This window comes from Rattus norvegicus, chromosome 4 (genome assembly GCF_021556685.1).
Source record: "Rattus norvegicus strain SHRSP/BbbUtx chromosome 4, alternate assembly SHRSP_T2T, whole genome shotgun sequence".
NCBI lineage: Eukaryota > Metazoa > Chordata > Mammalia > Rodentia > Muridae > Rattus > Rattus norvegicus.
In genome coordinates, this window is record NC_141537.1 from 79,036,319 (window position 1) to 79,050,841 (window position 14,523).

At 43.5% G+C, this 14,523-nt stretch overlaps 2 protein-coding genes across 9 annotated transcripts in view; one reads left to right on the plus strand and one right to left on the minus strand.

The window, feature by feature from the left end:
• Window positions 1-468: 468 nt before the first annotated feature.
• Window positions 469-9,284, plus strand: Malsu1 (mitochondrial assembly of ribosomal large subunit 1). The gene is made up of 4 exons (NM_001106593.1): window positions 469-738; window positions 1,632-1,810; window positions 7,600-7,681; window positions 9,069-9,284. The coding sequence occupies exons 1-4, from the start codon at window positions 498-500 to the stop codon at window positions 9,254-9,256; spliced, it is 690 nt and encodes a 229-aa protein (NP_001100063.1). The 5' UTR covers window positions 469-497; the 3' UTR covers window positions 9,257-9,284.
• Window positions 9,285-9,864: 580 nt separating this feature from the next.
• Window positions 9,865-14,523, minus strand: part of Igf2bp3 (insulin-like growth factor 2 mRNA binding protein 3) — a 134,396-nt gene continuing 129,737 nt past the window's right edge. For 7 of the 8 annotated variants that reach the window (XM_087657376.1, XM_087657377.1, XM_087657381.1 and 4 more), the window contains 3 exons: window positions 13,005-13,136; window positions 12,378-12,491; window positions 9,865-12,026 (listed from right to left, as the gene is read on the minus strand). In XM_087657376.1, the coding sequence (XP_087513502.1) occupies window positions 11,928-12,026; window positions 12,378-12,491; window positions 13,005-13,136 (345 nt within the window). In that variant the 3' untranslated portion in view covers window positions 9,865-11,927. The remainder of the gene's footprint in view (window positions 12,027-12,377; window positions 12,492-13,004; window positions 13,137-14,523) is intronic. The other variant, NM_001372112.1, reaches the window with a different exon arrangement.

Below are 14,523 nucleotides of genomic sequence, written 5' to 3' on the forward strand. Positions count from 1 at the left end.
AAGATGTTTTTTATTTATGCATACCTACAAGACAGAAGAGGGCATCAGATCACATTACAGATGGTTGTGAGCCACCTTGTCATTGATGGGAATCAATTCTCAGAACCTCTGGAAGAGCAGACAGTGCTCTTAACTGTAGAACCATCAGCCCCATACAGATTATTTGAGCTAACTTTTTTTCTTCCTTCCTTCCTTCCTTCCTTTTTTTTTTTTTTTTTTTTTAAGAGAGACAAGATTTTTATGTGTAGCCCTGACTGTCCTGGAGCTCACTCTGTAGACTAGGCTGGCCTCGAATTCAGAGATCCTTCTGCCTCCCAAGTGCGGGAAATAAAAGCGTAAGCTAGCACGGCCAACACCATCCTTGTCATTCCTTAATAAACTATTCCCCAGCCAAGCCGCCTAAATTTCCACTTCCGGTTACAACCCCGTCCATTCGTGACGTAGAATCCCGGAGCTGCTCGGAAGCCCCGCCCCCAAGAGAAGTCACGGCGACAGCTATGGGTCCGGGCTGGTCGCCTGCGCGGCGTGTGTGGCCGCTGCTGTGGCGCAGGGTGTTCTCCCAGAGAGCGAGCCCCAAGGTGTCTTCGGTTCCCTGGCTTCCGCGACTGGCAGAGAGATGGCTTCTCGCGGGGCCCGCGACCTGCCTGACCCCGACCCCGAGCCCGCGCGGCCTGCACCATGGGCCTCAGCCTGAGGAGCGAACCGAAGGCGATGCTCGCCTGCAGCCGGGAGCCGCAGGTACGCCGGCAGACAGCTGGTGGTTGGGCTGACCCATGCTGCCCTGGGCATCCCTGTGCGCTTCAGGGGCCTGAGAAATAGCCTTTCGCGCAGACGCAGAGCTGGAAGGGTTTTGTGAGGTGGTTGGCACCAACTTTCCTTTGCATAGCTAAGAGACCGGGAGGCCAGGTGACTTGTCTTCAAAATCCCAGTCATATCGCTGGCCACATCCGGCCTGTGGCATCATAACCCAGGGTCCTCATCCCGCCTCACCTTCTGCACAGGGTCGTAGCAGATGGACTGATAGTTGCACTGGTCGTAGCAGCCACGTTTCTTCATATCCGTTGAAGGCTGTGAACTAGGTATTGTCTGAGAACCCGCCTACTTCCCGATTAATAGTTCAGTAACCTTTTTAAGCCGTGATTCAATTTAAAGTGCCCAACCCCCTTGGATATTGTACTTTCCTCCAAATCATGCCGCTGGTCGTTGTGTAGCATCTCTGCATTTGTCGTATATTGTTCATGTCAGCACTAGTGAGTAGAAAGCCATTTGCTACTGTTTCCATTTGGTAATAGCAGTATTCAGTGTCTGTAATCTGAGCATCCTGCCTAGAAAAACCGAGTAGTACTTTAATAAACTGTGGTCCAGGTTCAGTTTTGAGCTGATTTTTGGTTGGTTGGTTGGTCTTGTTTTGAGTGGAGGAACACACCTTCAGTCTTTTAAAAACAAAATCTGTAGACATTGCTTTCCTGAGATTTCAGCCTAGCATTGAACCTGGGATCCTCCTGGTATTCACCAAAGCATTTTGGATATAAATCCACTCTTAGAGGAGCAGTTGTGTCAGTCCGGTTCCGTAGACTAATGCAGGTCTGTATTTTCCTCCAACATCTGACACAAGCATTTCTGCATTTCAGATCACATTGGTGCCAAGTTTGACATCGATATGCTGGTTTCACTTCTGAAGCAAGAAAATGCAAGAGACATTTGTGTGATCAAGGTTCCTCCAGAAATGAGATACACAGACTACTTTGTAATTGGTAGTGGGACTTCCACCCGACACTTACATGCTATGGTCCACTACATTGTGAAGACGGTAGGATGCTCTCCTTTGTTTTGAACCTTTACCTAGAGAGTGACTTGGTACATTAGGATGGGAGTAACACACAAGAGGCTACAGAGGAAGCCCACAATCTAGAATTTTCCAGAGTGATTTTGATTTTGATGGTTTCTCAGAGTAAAAGGTTTGGGATATAAGTACTTAGCTCTGTTAAGTTCAGATAATTTCTTTTTATTCAAATTTATTTATTAATTTTATGTATGTGAGTACACCGTCAGACACACCAGAAGAGGGCATTGAATTCCATCACAAATGGTTGTGAGCCACTGTGTGGTGGCTGGGAATTAAACTCAGAACCTTTGGAAGAGCAGTCAGAGCTCTTAACTGCTGAGCCATCTCTCCAGCCCCAAGTTCGGATAATTTCTAATTCATGTCTTTTGTGACAAGAAAAATTAGTAACATCTGAAACAAGTCAGAAGACTGTATGAGTCTATTCTAGGGCAGCATCGATGTGATAGCCTCTAGCTATTGAAAGGTTTTTAAAAATTATTTAAAAGATTTAAAGGTTTATTTTTATTTTTTATATCATATGTATACCTAAGAGGAAAGCATGTGTCCTCCAGAACTGGAGTCAAAGGAAGTTGTGGACCTCCATATTGGGAATTGAGCCCATGCTCTTAACCTCTAGGTCAACTCTCAAGCCCTTAGACTCATTTTGATTTAGGTGTGTGTGGTGACACATCTTTAATCTCAGCTTCTTGGGTGGTGGAGGCAGACAGATCGAATTTGAGGCTAGCCAAGTCTACAGAGTCCAGGACAGCCAGAGCTACACAGAGAAACCCTGTCTTCAATATATGGATGTGTATGCTTCTGTGGGTATATGCACACAAGTCACCAGACATGACTGCCAAACTTGGGTCCTCTACTAGAGCAGTAGCTGCTCTTAACTGCTCAGCTCTCTCCACTCGAATGGAGAGGATACTCTGAAGTGTTCTTCAGTTACGCTTGCTGCTTTCAGACATCTGATTCCCACCTGCGGCTGTGTTTTCTACTATACTGGATAGCCATATAAATTTCCATAATTTCCAAAAAGTTCTGGGCAACGCTTCTTGTCCCGGTTTGCTTTCTGTGCTGTGGTAACAACCATGAAGGAAAGCATCTGAGGCAGGGTGTTTGTCTTTTTAGCTTACAGGTTATAGCCCTTCATTAAGAGAAGCCATGGTAGGAACCTCAGGCAGGAACTTGAAGCAGAAACCTATGGAAGAACCTGCTTTCCAGCTTGCTTACTCTAGCCTGTTCAGCTGACAACCCAGGCCATCTGCCTAGGAGTTACCCAAACACTGTGAAGTGTTTGGAAGGTAAATGTGAAATACATGTAGTCCTTGCCCTGTGAGTTCACGGGTCTCAGTAGAAGGAAGAGCTGGACTGATTGTGATTCAGAACAAGAAAAAAAAAAGTGTATTTCCGGCATATCGTGGCACCATTCTACAGGGGACTAGATACTCTTTGTTAACAATTGGACAAAGAAAAGGCAGTTAAGAACAGCTGGGGGTGCCTAGAGAAGGCTGTTAAAATAAAATTGAGTTGAAAGCAAACCTAGGGCAGTATGGAAGGTGGAGAAAGTGGGTTTTTTTGTTTTTGGCTTCTCTGTGTAGCCATGGCTGTCCTGGTACTCACTTTACAGACCAGGCTGGTCTTGAACTCAGAGATCCTCCTGCTTCAGCTTCGGCCTCTCAAGTACTGGGATTAAAGGTATGTGCTACAACCCTCAGTCAAGTGGAGGAACACTCTTAGGAAGTGTTTGGAGACAGGAAGACCAGGAAAGGTGGAGAGAGTCGTAAGGCAAAAATCTCTCAGATGCAACTGTGGGGTGGATGAAAAGTTACCAAGTGTGTAAGGCTTTTGAATATTTAAAACCTGGGAGGTTTCAGAAAAGTTGCACAAGAGTAAAGAAGTACAGATTACTTTTACAGTTAGAATCATAGCTTTCAGGCTTCCATGATTAGTTTATATCATTCAACTTGTGTGGTCAAGGTTCACCTGTGTTGTATGTAGCATGTGCTAGATTTTGTTTGTTTTGGTTTTCCTTGTTCAGTGGTGGGGATTGGGCCCAGGATCTGTGAGTACTAATGCTCTGCGCAGAGTACCCCTAGCCCAGTAACATCCTACTGTCTGTACCTTCTTATTTACTCATTTACCCATTGATGGGCACTCGGGTTATGCCCAGCTTTCTGCTGTTGATTGCTACTTTACATATGGCCATACAACTGTCTATTGCTTTAACTTAGGGTGTACACCTAGAAGTGGAATATTTGGATTATATAGTCATTGTTTTTAACTTCTTTTAAATTATAATTTATTATAGAGAACCCGTGAATAATAAACACCACACTGTGAAATTAACCAGACTCAAAGTCTTTTATTTCCGAGTAGCCCCATCTGTTGATCCTTGGAGCTAGTTCCTGTAAGCTTCACTCTTTCATGTTTTAAATTAAAGGCCATGGATCCGTGAGCTGAGTTGCTGTTTTCTGGAGGTGAATGGCCAGTTTTACTGAGGTTCAGTTTTTTGCTGAACCTGCCATTTCCCCAATACCTGTTTTTGTCTTCCTTAAAATTAAGTAGCCACAGCATAGCTTTTTATTTCTGGGTTTTCTACTATCCCATTGGCCTACACGTCTATTTATTATAATTTTTTAGATTTTTAAATTTTATGAGTCTGAGTATTTTGCTTGCATGTATATATGTGTACCACTTGTGTGCCTGGTGCCTTTGGAGGTCAGAAGGTGGTGTTTGATGCCCTGGCACTGGAGTTACTGATGGTTGTGGTGCAGGGAACTGAACCAGGCCCTTCAAAAGCAATACAGGCTCCCAACCACAGCAATACAGGCTCTCAACCACAGGGCCAGCTCTCAACCATAGGGCCAGCTGTCCAGCCCCACTTGTTCATCTTAATACCAAGAGCAGGCTGTCTCCACCAATGTAACTCGGGGTCAGCAGCGCTCTGCTCCTTAGGACTGCTTTGGCTGTTCATGGGCTTTTCTTCTTCCATTATTTTTTTTTTCTAAACCTGTGAAGTATAGCACTAGAATTTTGAGAGGTATTGCATTAAATTGGTAAAATAATTCTGATAGTAAAATCATTTTCACATTATCTGCCAATCCAGGAGCAGGGAAAGTCTGTCCTTTTGAGTGTCTTCTGTGATTTTTTTTTTTTTGTCTTGAATTTCTGTTGTAGAGATCCTTTTCTTCTTTGACTTCATATATCCCTATCTTAGGTTTTACTACTGTGAACAGACACCATGACTCTTATAAGGACAACACTTCGTTGGGGCTGGCTTATAGGTTCAGAGATTGGGTTCATTATCTTCAAGGTGGGAGCAGGGCATCATCCAGGCAGACATGGTGCAACAGGAACTGAGATTTCTACATCTCCATCTGAAGGCTACTAGCAGAATAGTCACTGCCAGGCAGCCAGGGTGAGGGTTTTATAGCCCACACCCACAGTGACACACCCACTTCATCAGGGCCACACCTTCTAATAGTGCCACTCCCTGGGCAGAGCATATACAAACCATCACAATTCCTAAATATTTGATTTTTTGAAGTTATTTTTAATGTGCTTCCCATTTGCTTACCCAGATTATTGTACACACACACACACACACACACACACACACACACACACACACACACACAAAGGTGATTAAAAATTACTTATACAGATTGACTTTATATTCTGTACCTGAAGTTTTTATTAGGCTCAAAAGGTTTTTTTAGTAGACTTGTAGGTCTTTTATGTAAAGAATGCTATTTATGTAGGGGCTGGTTTGCCATTTATTTATTTTATCGACAAGGTCTCAGCTGGCCTGGAACTCACAGAGATCCATCTACTTCTGCTTCTTGGATGCTGGATTAAAGGTGTCACCATCACAACCACTTTATTTGCAAATTGAGACAGTTTGACTTTTTGGTTTTTCAAGACAAGGTTTTAATGTGTAGCCCTGGCAGTTCTGGAACTTTGTAGACCAGGCTGGCCTCTCAGAGGTTATGTGCCTGTCTCTGCTTGACCTCCAGCTGGATGCAAAGGTGTGTGGTACCATGCCTGGCCTAGTTTGACTTCTTTCCTACTTTATCTCTTTTATGTCTTTCTCTTATCTGATCTCTGTAGCTAAGATTTGCAGTATTGGATTACATAAGCAGTTGAGTGAGTATTCTTGGTCCTGATTGTCTCCATTCAGCCTAATGTTGGCTACCAGTTTATGGTTGTATGTAGTGGCCTTGCTTATGTTGAGGTATATGGCATCTATTCGTACAGTCTCCAGAACTTTTATCACAAAGTCACGCTGAACCTTTTCAGCATCAATTGAAATGATTGTGGTTTCTTTCCTTAAGCTTATATGGTGTATTATATTTATTGATTTGTATATGTTGAACTAATCTTGCTTTCCAGCCCATTTGGTTACAGTGGAATTGTTCTGCACAGCCTTGTCTGTTAACGATGTTATGTGTTTTTTATTTGATTAACCATCTCTTTTCAAGTTCCCTTCCTTCATTTCCCTTTTGATTGTTTTCAATGTTTCAATCTCCTTGCTAATTTTTTCTTCCACATTTTAGGGTTTCACCTTCAATTTAGTAACCGTTAAATCACTTTCATGGGGGTCACATAAGGTGATCAGAAATCAGATATTTACATTATGATTCCTAAGAATAGCGAAAGGAGTTATGAAGTACCAATAAAAATGTTATGGTTGGGGTCATCATAAGAGGAACTATATTAAAGGGTCACAGCATTAAGAGGAATATCTGCCTGAAATTTAGCTGTTAGTAAAACTTAGTATTGATTACCGAAATTGCTGAAGTAATCCTGTCTTGGGCATGTGTCATCAGGACCAAAGGCTGGCCTACACACTAAGCTCTAAGGCAACCATGTAGTTTGAACTGCTAAAGAAAGGATACTAAACTTCAGACCCAGTGAAATCTACCACCTGGGGTGTGAGGTTATGATTATAGTCTCAGGCCTAAAGTAACCTCTGAGAGCATAGCAGTGTACTCAGGATCCTGCAGTGACCCCTGGGATCTTACAAGTCAGAACTCCACACCACACTGACCTTAGATACCACTGGAACCAAAGCCCCAGTCTATCAGGGTCACAGGGAGCTGGGAGTCAAGGTTCCTGCACTGACCTGAGGCTGGAGTCCTGCCTGCTGAGTGATTTCTGATCCTCGGAAGCTAGAGGCCTAGACAGATGGCATTCTCTGGACCACAAGAGGCCAGAAAGGCCTGATCACCTGGTGCTGTCTGATCTGGCTAGAGCCAAAGGCCTGAATGTCCTGTGTGCAGTTTTTAACTTTTTACGAACTGTTATATACAGCTGACTACACTGTAGTTTCCGTTGTCACTATAAGTTTTTTCCACATTCTGATCAGAATTGCCACTTTGCTTTCCTGATAGCAGGCATCCACATGGGTGTGAAACAGCATGCTGTAGTGTGGGCTTGCATTATTAGTAATGTGATCACCACTGTGCTGTAAGTTCTTTTGGAGAATGTCTGTTCATCTATACATTATGTGTTTTTTAAAAGTCTGTTTTGTTGTGAAGAGTTGGGTTTTCTGCATATGAATTCCTTGTCAGTGCTGCCATTCTGTGAGCAGTCATTTGAAACACAGCCAAGGAGAAGGTTAGGGCAGGAAATTATTTTCTCTAAACTAATGAATCATGTGGCAGATGATGTCTGTGAGAAGTGAATTAATCCCTAAATTCAGTCTGTCCCTGGACAGTAGGAGCTGAGACTTTCCTCCCTCCCTAAACGCATGGCTTGTTTTTCAGTATAAACACCTGAAGTGCAGAAGCGATCCATATGTCAAGATCGAGGGGAAGGACACTGACGACTGGCTGTGTGTGGACTTCGGTAAGTTACTAGTGTGCAATTTACAAATAAATACCCTTTATTTAAACTCTGTTTTCAGCTGCAAAAAAGGTAGAAATAAAATTGGTGAGTACATATCAATGTAATAATTTTGAATTTGTTTCATGTAATAAAAGTTTGATTTGATTCTATCAGGAAGTATTAGTCACATGTGAGAGTTTTGCTTACCCAAAGAACTCTGGAAGAATGTGTTCACTCTTGGTAGAACACGTGCTGTATGCCTTGTATGTAAGGACCACACACATGAGTAACAGTGTATTAAGATATCACAGTTTGGGAACTACTAAGGGAAGCAGTAGCTGTGAACTTGCTCTGGGGCCAGGCAGCAAGTGTCTGAGACTTTAGCCTACTTGCAAGCTTCATAATTAGGGTTATGACTGCTGTGGTGAAACATCATGACCAAAGGTAACTTGGGGAGAGAAGGATGTGTCTCCTTCACACTTCCATATAACAGTTCATCATTGAAAGGAGTCAGGGCAGGAAGGCACCTGGAGGCAGGAGCTGATGAAGTGGCCATGGAGGAGTGCTGCTTACTGGCTTGCTCAGCCTGCTATCATATAACCCAGGACCCCTGGGCACTAATTAGGAAAATGTCCTATTGGCTTGCCTTATAGCCTACTTCTGGAGGCATTTTCTCAGTTGAGGATCTCTCCTTTCAGATGACTATAGTTGTGTCACATTGACATGAAACTTGCTAGCTCACAAGTTGTCACTCCAGTTTCATGAAGACAAGACCATTTTGGAAAAGCATAGTGTCTCTTATGGCAATGGCCATGACCAGTAAACTGTGTGCTGGCTGTCTGAGCCTCAGAGCCCATAGGGTAGCTCACAGGCCAGAAGATGTGTGTGTAGGAGGAAGCAGGCCCATTTTCCTGCTGTGCTGTGAGACACGTGCTTTTCAAGGCTGTAGGCCAGGGTTTCCCAGCTTTGTCACATATTTTCTGTGTGCTTGGGGACGTCTTACATAGTGCAGAACAGGATGCTTATTAGCAGTATCCACCCTCTCTCTGCAGTAAAACAAAGATGTCTGTGGGCACTGAAGCTCTGCTGTGAGCACAGCTGTCCTGGAGGCAAGCCCTGTCTGGTAGGACCATTGACTTTGAAACCTTTGCTCACAAGATGTACAGAAAAGAGGAACCTGACCGACCCAACTTGCATTCCATGGATTAAAGTTAGCAACCATCATTCAAGCTACAAGGTGACCTCATTTCCATGCTAAGTGGCAGATGTTCTAACAAAGCCACAGCATCACTTTGCAAGGAAGGGGTCTCCCGTTTGCCCTTCTGAGAAGTCGGAGGTGAGGAATGTGCATTGATAAAAATATAAGTAATGAATTTTCTTCATTGGAATTTTTGTCTGTTCCTGATAGGCAGTATGGTGATCCATTTGATGCTTCCGGAAACCAGAGAAACCTACGAATTAGAGAAATTATGGACTCTACGTTCTTTTGATGACCAGTTAGCTCAGATAGCAGCTGAGACGTTACCTGAAGACTTCATTCTTGGACTAGAAGATGACACTTCATCCCTGACTCCAATGGAGTTCAAATGTAAATAAAACAAAGCTAATGCCGTCCATCCCTCTGACTCGACCGAGCCATGTGCACATACAGTCCTAGCCCCATCCGCTTGGTCACTGCAAGTTCTCGCCGGCCTCTGGACACTCACACTGGTAGCTGTGCGGAGACTGGGTAAATCAGCTCACAGACCAGGAACCAGCAATTCAACCCCAGTGTTCCAGCACACTGTCTTTATTCTTGAGAGTCTAGCATGCTGCCTCAGGTAGCACTGATCCCATGTTGGATCCAGTTCTCTGTTCAGATTATTCATTTTGTTTAAATGCAAATCCTCTTTGCCTTGGTATGGCCAAAGCCTGGGAAAAAAAAAAAAAGTACAAAAAACCCCACCCATATCAGCCTTCCTCCCTTCCCCAGAGATGTCTGAGGACAGTAGTAAGTAGCAGGGTACGAGGGTAGCGTTTCTATAACCCTTCCAGAGTGCTCCCAGGTGGTACAAGTACAATGTTTGTATTAAATGGGACAACCAAGGTTCATATTTTGTACCAGGAGCTGAAAAAATAACTCACTGGTAGATTACTGTTTACTCTAAGATATCATAGAAAAGAACTCAAGAACAATCATCTGAATGAAAACATACTACAGAAGCTGTGGCTTATGATGAAAGCTTTATTCTGCATCAGGGGACCTGGAAAATGAAGCTGCATTTGGGGCACACTACAGATGAGAAATGATCTGTATATGATGAACACAAAACACAATTATAGTTACTCAGTACCAGGTACTCCAGACCACCAGTGCTTAAGAGAAAGTAAAACATGATTGGCCACTCTAAAAGGCTAGACATGAAATATGGCAGAATTGAAACCAACAGATAGAAATGTAGCACCTGTCAGTTTTTAAAAAAACAAACACTGGAAAAATCAAATACTGAGGAAGAGCTCTGGCCTTAAGCATACCTCCCCTGAGATCCAAGCAGGAGAGCAGGTCACATTTTATTAAGCAGTTTAAATCCATTATATGAAAATGCTAGATGAATCCAGTTGTAAAAAGGGGGCACTTTTTGGCTAAAACTACAAAATAGACTGGTTTTATGAAAATGTTTAGGAAACCATCTTCACAATGTCTAAATGATATGCTGATGTTCAGAAAAACTTAAAAGCATGTAAAGTTTAATCCTGAAACACAAGTGAGGCAAAGTGATTTTCTGAAGGGTTACATAATACCCTCAAGGTCAGTGTAATACGACTGTAACCACCTTATGAACATGGCAACAAAAACGATTCAGAAAGCAGCATGGCCTTGAGGACCACCCACACCCACAAGTATCCACACAGGGCTTTGCCACTAAGTTATGGAAGGGCAAAGGGAAGTCAGAACTGTTGGCTGGATGCCCTACCTTGATTCACTGTCACAATAGCTGCAGAGTAGACAAAAGCTCTGCTACATTTCATGGAAGACTTTTGGTGGACTTAGTTCTTCCACTGTTTAAAAACCTTCAAAATAGCCGAGGCTCGTGACAGTGCCAGGCACAAGGACATGGAGCTTCTGTTGCCCTTCAGTACCGTCATACCGCCTGACTCCCCCTGGTCTTCACAGAGCAATTCTTTCCATGTCTGCTCAGAGTACAGTCTGAGCTCACGTGTGTTGGCAAGCTGAGCATCCTGTGAAACAAACTCAAGCTGGTTTTGTTTAAATTCTGCATTTCTTCACTGACACACTTCCTTTCCGTGGTGACAGTCAAAGCACAAAGCATTTACGAATTCCCACACATAGCTTAAACACAAATCCCCACATCTTCTGGGCCCTTTATACTAATAGTCCCAGACCTGCTGCCACGCTGCATGGTCAGCACCATCAACAGCCTTCCCACATATGAACAAAGGGATACATGGTATTGCTGCTCTCCGAGAATAGGCACTGCTCCTTGTCTTTGAACATTTAGTGGACTTTCCAACTACTGTCAAAAGGCTCAAAAAATGCAAAATTATTTTTCCAACTTTACTGTCACCAGCCAGACGTAAAATTACTTTTTCAATTACTTGCCTATCAGCTGATAACTGTTAGATTTTATTTTTTTTTAAAAAAACAGTTGGAGTTTTTATAAAGTATATAAAATTTTCAAAAAAGGAATAATTTTGCTTTTAACTGTATTACTGAATACCTGAGGTAGTTGAGTAAAAAATGCACGCTGAATACCCCGCCAACAGCGGCTGGCACTTCCCTTAGGTTAACCACGTTAGTGTTAGAGTAACAGGAAGCAACAGCTCTTCTATTCTGATGGCTTCATGCTGTGTTCCTGTGACAGTTCTACTTTGATCCAACTTCAACAATTGGACTTAGGAACGTCCTAGTTTTAAATTTATTTGATAAATTTAGTGAATGTACCATTTATGCCAATTTTTGGCATTATGGAAGGATATTAAGAAAAATTAGCACATTTGTTATACTCTGATATCACAAGGGAAGTGCAGAGTTCTCGTTCCCTACCCCCACTTTTTTTCTTTTTTTAAAGCTGGGTGTCATATATTTCAGAGAGCATAAAGTATACATTCTCACAGAGACAGGAGTTCGAGTTGCCTGGTCCTCACAAACAACCAGCTAGGTAAAAACTCGTGCATGTGATTCTGGGTGGGTCAGCGCCCGTCTGTTGGTTAAGCAGATCTGTCTTTGGTTTGGCGCCTGCCTCTGTGGTGGCTGTCTCCTGAGCCTTTACTTCCGCCTTGACTGAGGTGCTCCACTCTGCAGAGCTTTCTGCTGTTGGTGCTGCTTTACCTGAGTCAGAATTTCCTGAATTTTCCTCTGGGCAACCTACAAAAGGATAGAACTTCATAGAATCTGCATGGTCCAAAGTTACCAAGCTACTCTATTGCAACAGCATCAAGGTGAAATCCATGAGCCCAGTACTTAACAGTGTGCTGGCTGAAAGGAAAACTAGCTGTGCCAAGCTCAGCCAGGCTCAGCGGTGCGTGAGGACAGAAGCTGAGGTGTGGGCTCTCTGGAGCCTAGAAGTTCAAGGCTAGCCTGGTTAGCAGCAGGAACAGCACACTTCAATCCCCACCCAACACTATGACCCATGAGCACCGAAGAGGCTCACTCATACACGTGCAATGGTAGCCCTAGGATAGAGCTTCAGAGCTTGTCCTTTTAGAAGCCACTTGCCTGGCAAGCATAGAAGTGGCCAGTTATTTTGACAACGACTTGATCATTCTCATCAGGTGTCTGGTCACGGGGGACAACAACCTCAGCACTTGATAAATTCTGGAGTTCATTCACCTGAAATAGATACAATCATATCACTAAGCATTAAAAGTTTATTTCCCAAGCACTTCCTGTAAGCCAGACGCAGCGCTGGCTTTACAGAGCTCAGTTTATCCACTAACAGTTTAAGTTCCCATTGAACGTGACTAGAACTAAGGTCTGGACAAAGAAACCCATTACAGAAGTAAACAGCAAAAACAGACTCAGGTCCTCAAGTTCTGCTCAGGGTCTGGAAATGACTTAGTTGAGAAAGACTACAACCCACTTTTTGCAATTTGAAGATATTTGTAAAACTTTACTTCCTGTCCATTAAGGTTATATGTAGGAGAGAACACTGCATGCCCCTTTCAAGTCCCAAGCCAGTGCCCTGGTCTGAAATACGCAGCAGTTTCATTGGCAGGTTACAGAAAGAGGAGACCTCCAAACTTTGATGACCTCCACTTTATAAACTGGACAAAGCCCGGGGTGGAGCTCGGCTCCTGCCACGCTGCCTCCTTCCAGCATGGCAGGCTGCCATGGGGTACTTGCCGTTTTGCCTCCTTTCCCAATGACTCTGCCAGCAGCAAAGGACGGCACTCTGATGTGAGCTTCAAGTTTCACCTCTTCCTTAGGACTCACAAAGTTTTCTTCTTTAATTTTTCCATAAATTCTCCCCTGAGCCTACGATGACAATGTAGCTTATCAGTATCACTCATACTGGAAACAAAGGTCAGTTAACTTGGAAGGCAGCCTGTGGAGCCTACAGTATCCATTGTAGTGGTTCATCAACATCGGGAATGAGGGCTGACAACAGTAAGAGTAGTCAGGAGCCTCAGAGAGGGTTGATGATAACTTTACAGGAAAGGTGACTGAATTACTGACAAGCAGAGGACATGGGCAGCGTGCAGCGAGGAATATTGTTGTGACAGTGTCATTATGAGACCCACTGCACACCAACACTTCAAGAGTAAGCTGTATGCTGAAAATAAAGGCATTTAGTAAGAGGTCTAATGAAAAATGACTTTAGGGGCAAATGACCATTCACACTCTAGTCTTGAACAAAGGCTCTCCTACTCTGAAAAGAAGAGATGAGCAAAAGAAACCAGGGAAGAACTATGTAGTCAGGGACACCAGGTTCACAGGAGCTAAGTCTAAACAGGACAGGCACTGGCCAACATGGACATTTTCTACTTAAACAGATCTGTTCCTCAGGTGATTTCAGCTCTAAGGAAGCTAAAATGCTGGGTATGACACTTACGTCAGTAGTTCCAGCCCTGAGGGACTTACGCCCAAGAAAGAGCATAGCTACAAGTGTGGGGTCAGCTGTGACTACAGAGTAAGAGCCTGTCTCCTGCTTCCCCCCAAAGAGGCTCCAGAAGTCAAGTTAATGTACACTTCTAATACTCAACTCACACGTCCTGTACAACCAGACGTTTTATGTAAGAAACCCCCTATTCTGTGCAACCATTACTTTGTCCTCTACACTTCAAAGGAGAAGGAATTCTAAGTGGGGAAGCTGGGCTAATCTGACAAGCTGCCAAGAAAGCCACAAAAGCCTAAATAGCCAGATTTCCACTGGTGTAGATGCTAATTAGGTTCATTTGGAGGATTAGAGAGAAGACAAAATTCATCCCCACTATCCAATCTTCTATACATTCTTTCTTTTTTCTTTTTTTTTTTTTTTGGTTCTTTTTTTTCGGAGCTGGGGACCGAACCCAGGGCCTTGCGCTTCCTAGGTAAGCGCTCTACCACTTATACATTCCTTCTTAAATTTTACTTTTTTGTGTATGAGCGTTTTGCCTGCACGTGCATCTGTATCATATGTGCATGTGTATGGTGGGTATCAGACCTGTGGTTTCTCTCATGCTAGAAAGGCACTATAACCCTACCCAGAGCCAGTCTTTAACATTTCCAATTTATGACATGAACTGCGGACTGTGAGGCTGCTGGGAGGGAGCACTTCACTGGGACACATAGGCAGTGGTGCTCAACATAGTAACATTTGTGTTCTTCCATTCTCTCCGTAAATGATGTAAAAGCAGCTTTGGATTTTCATTGACTCAAAACA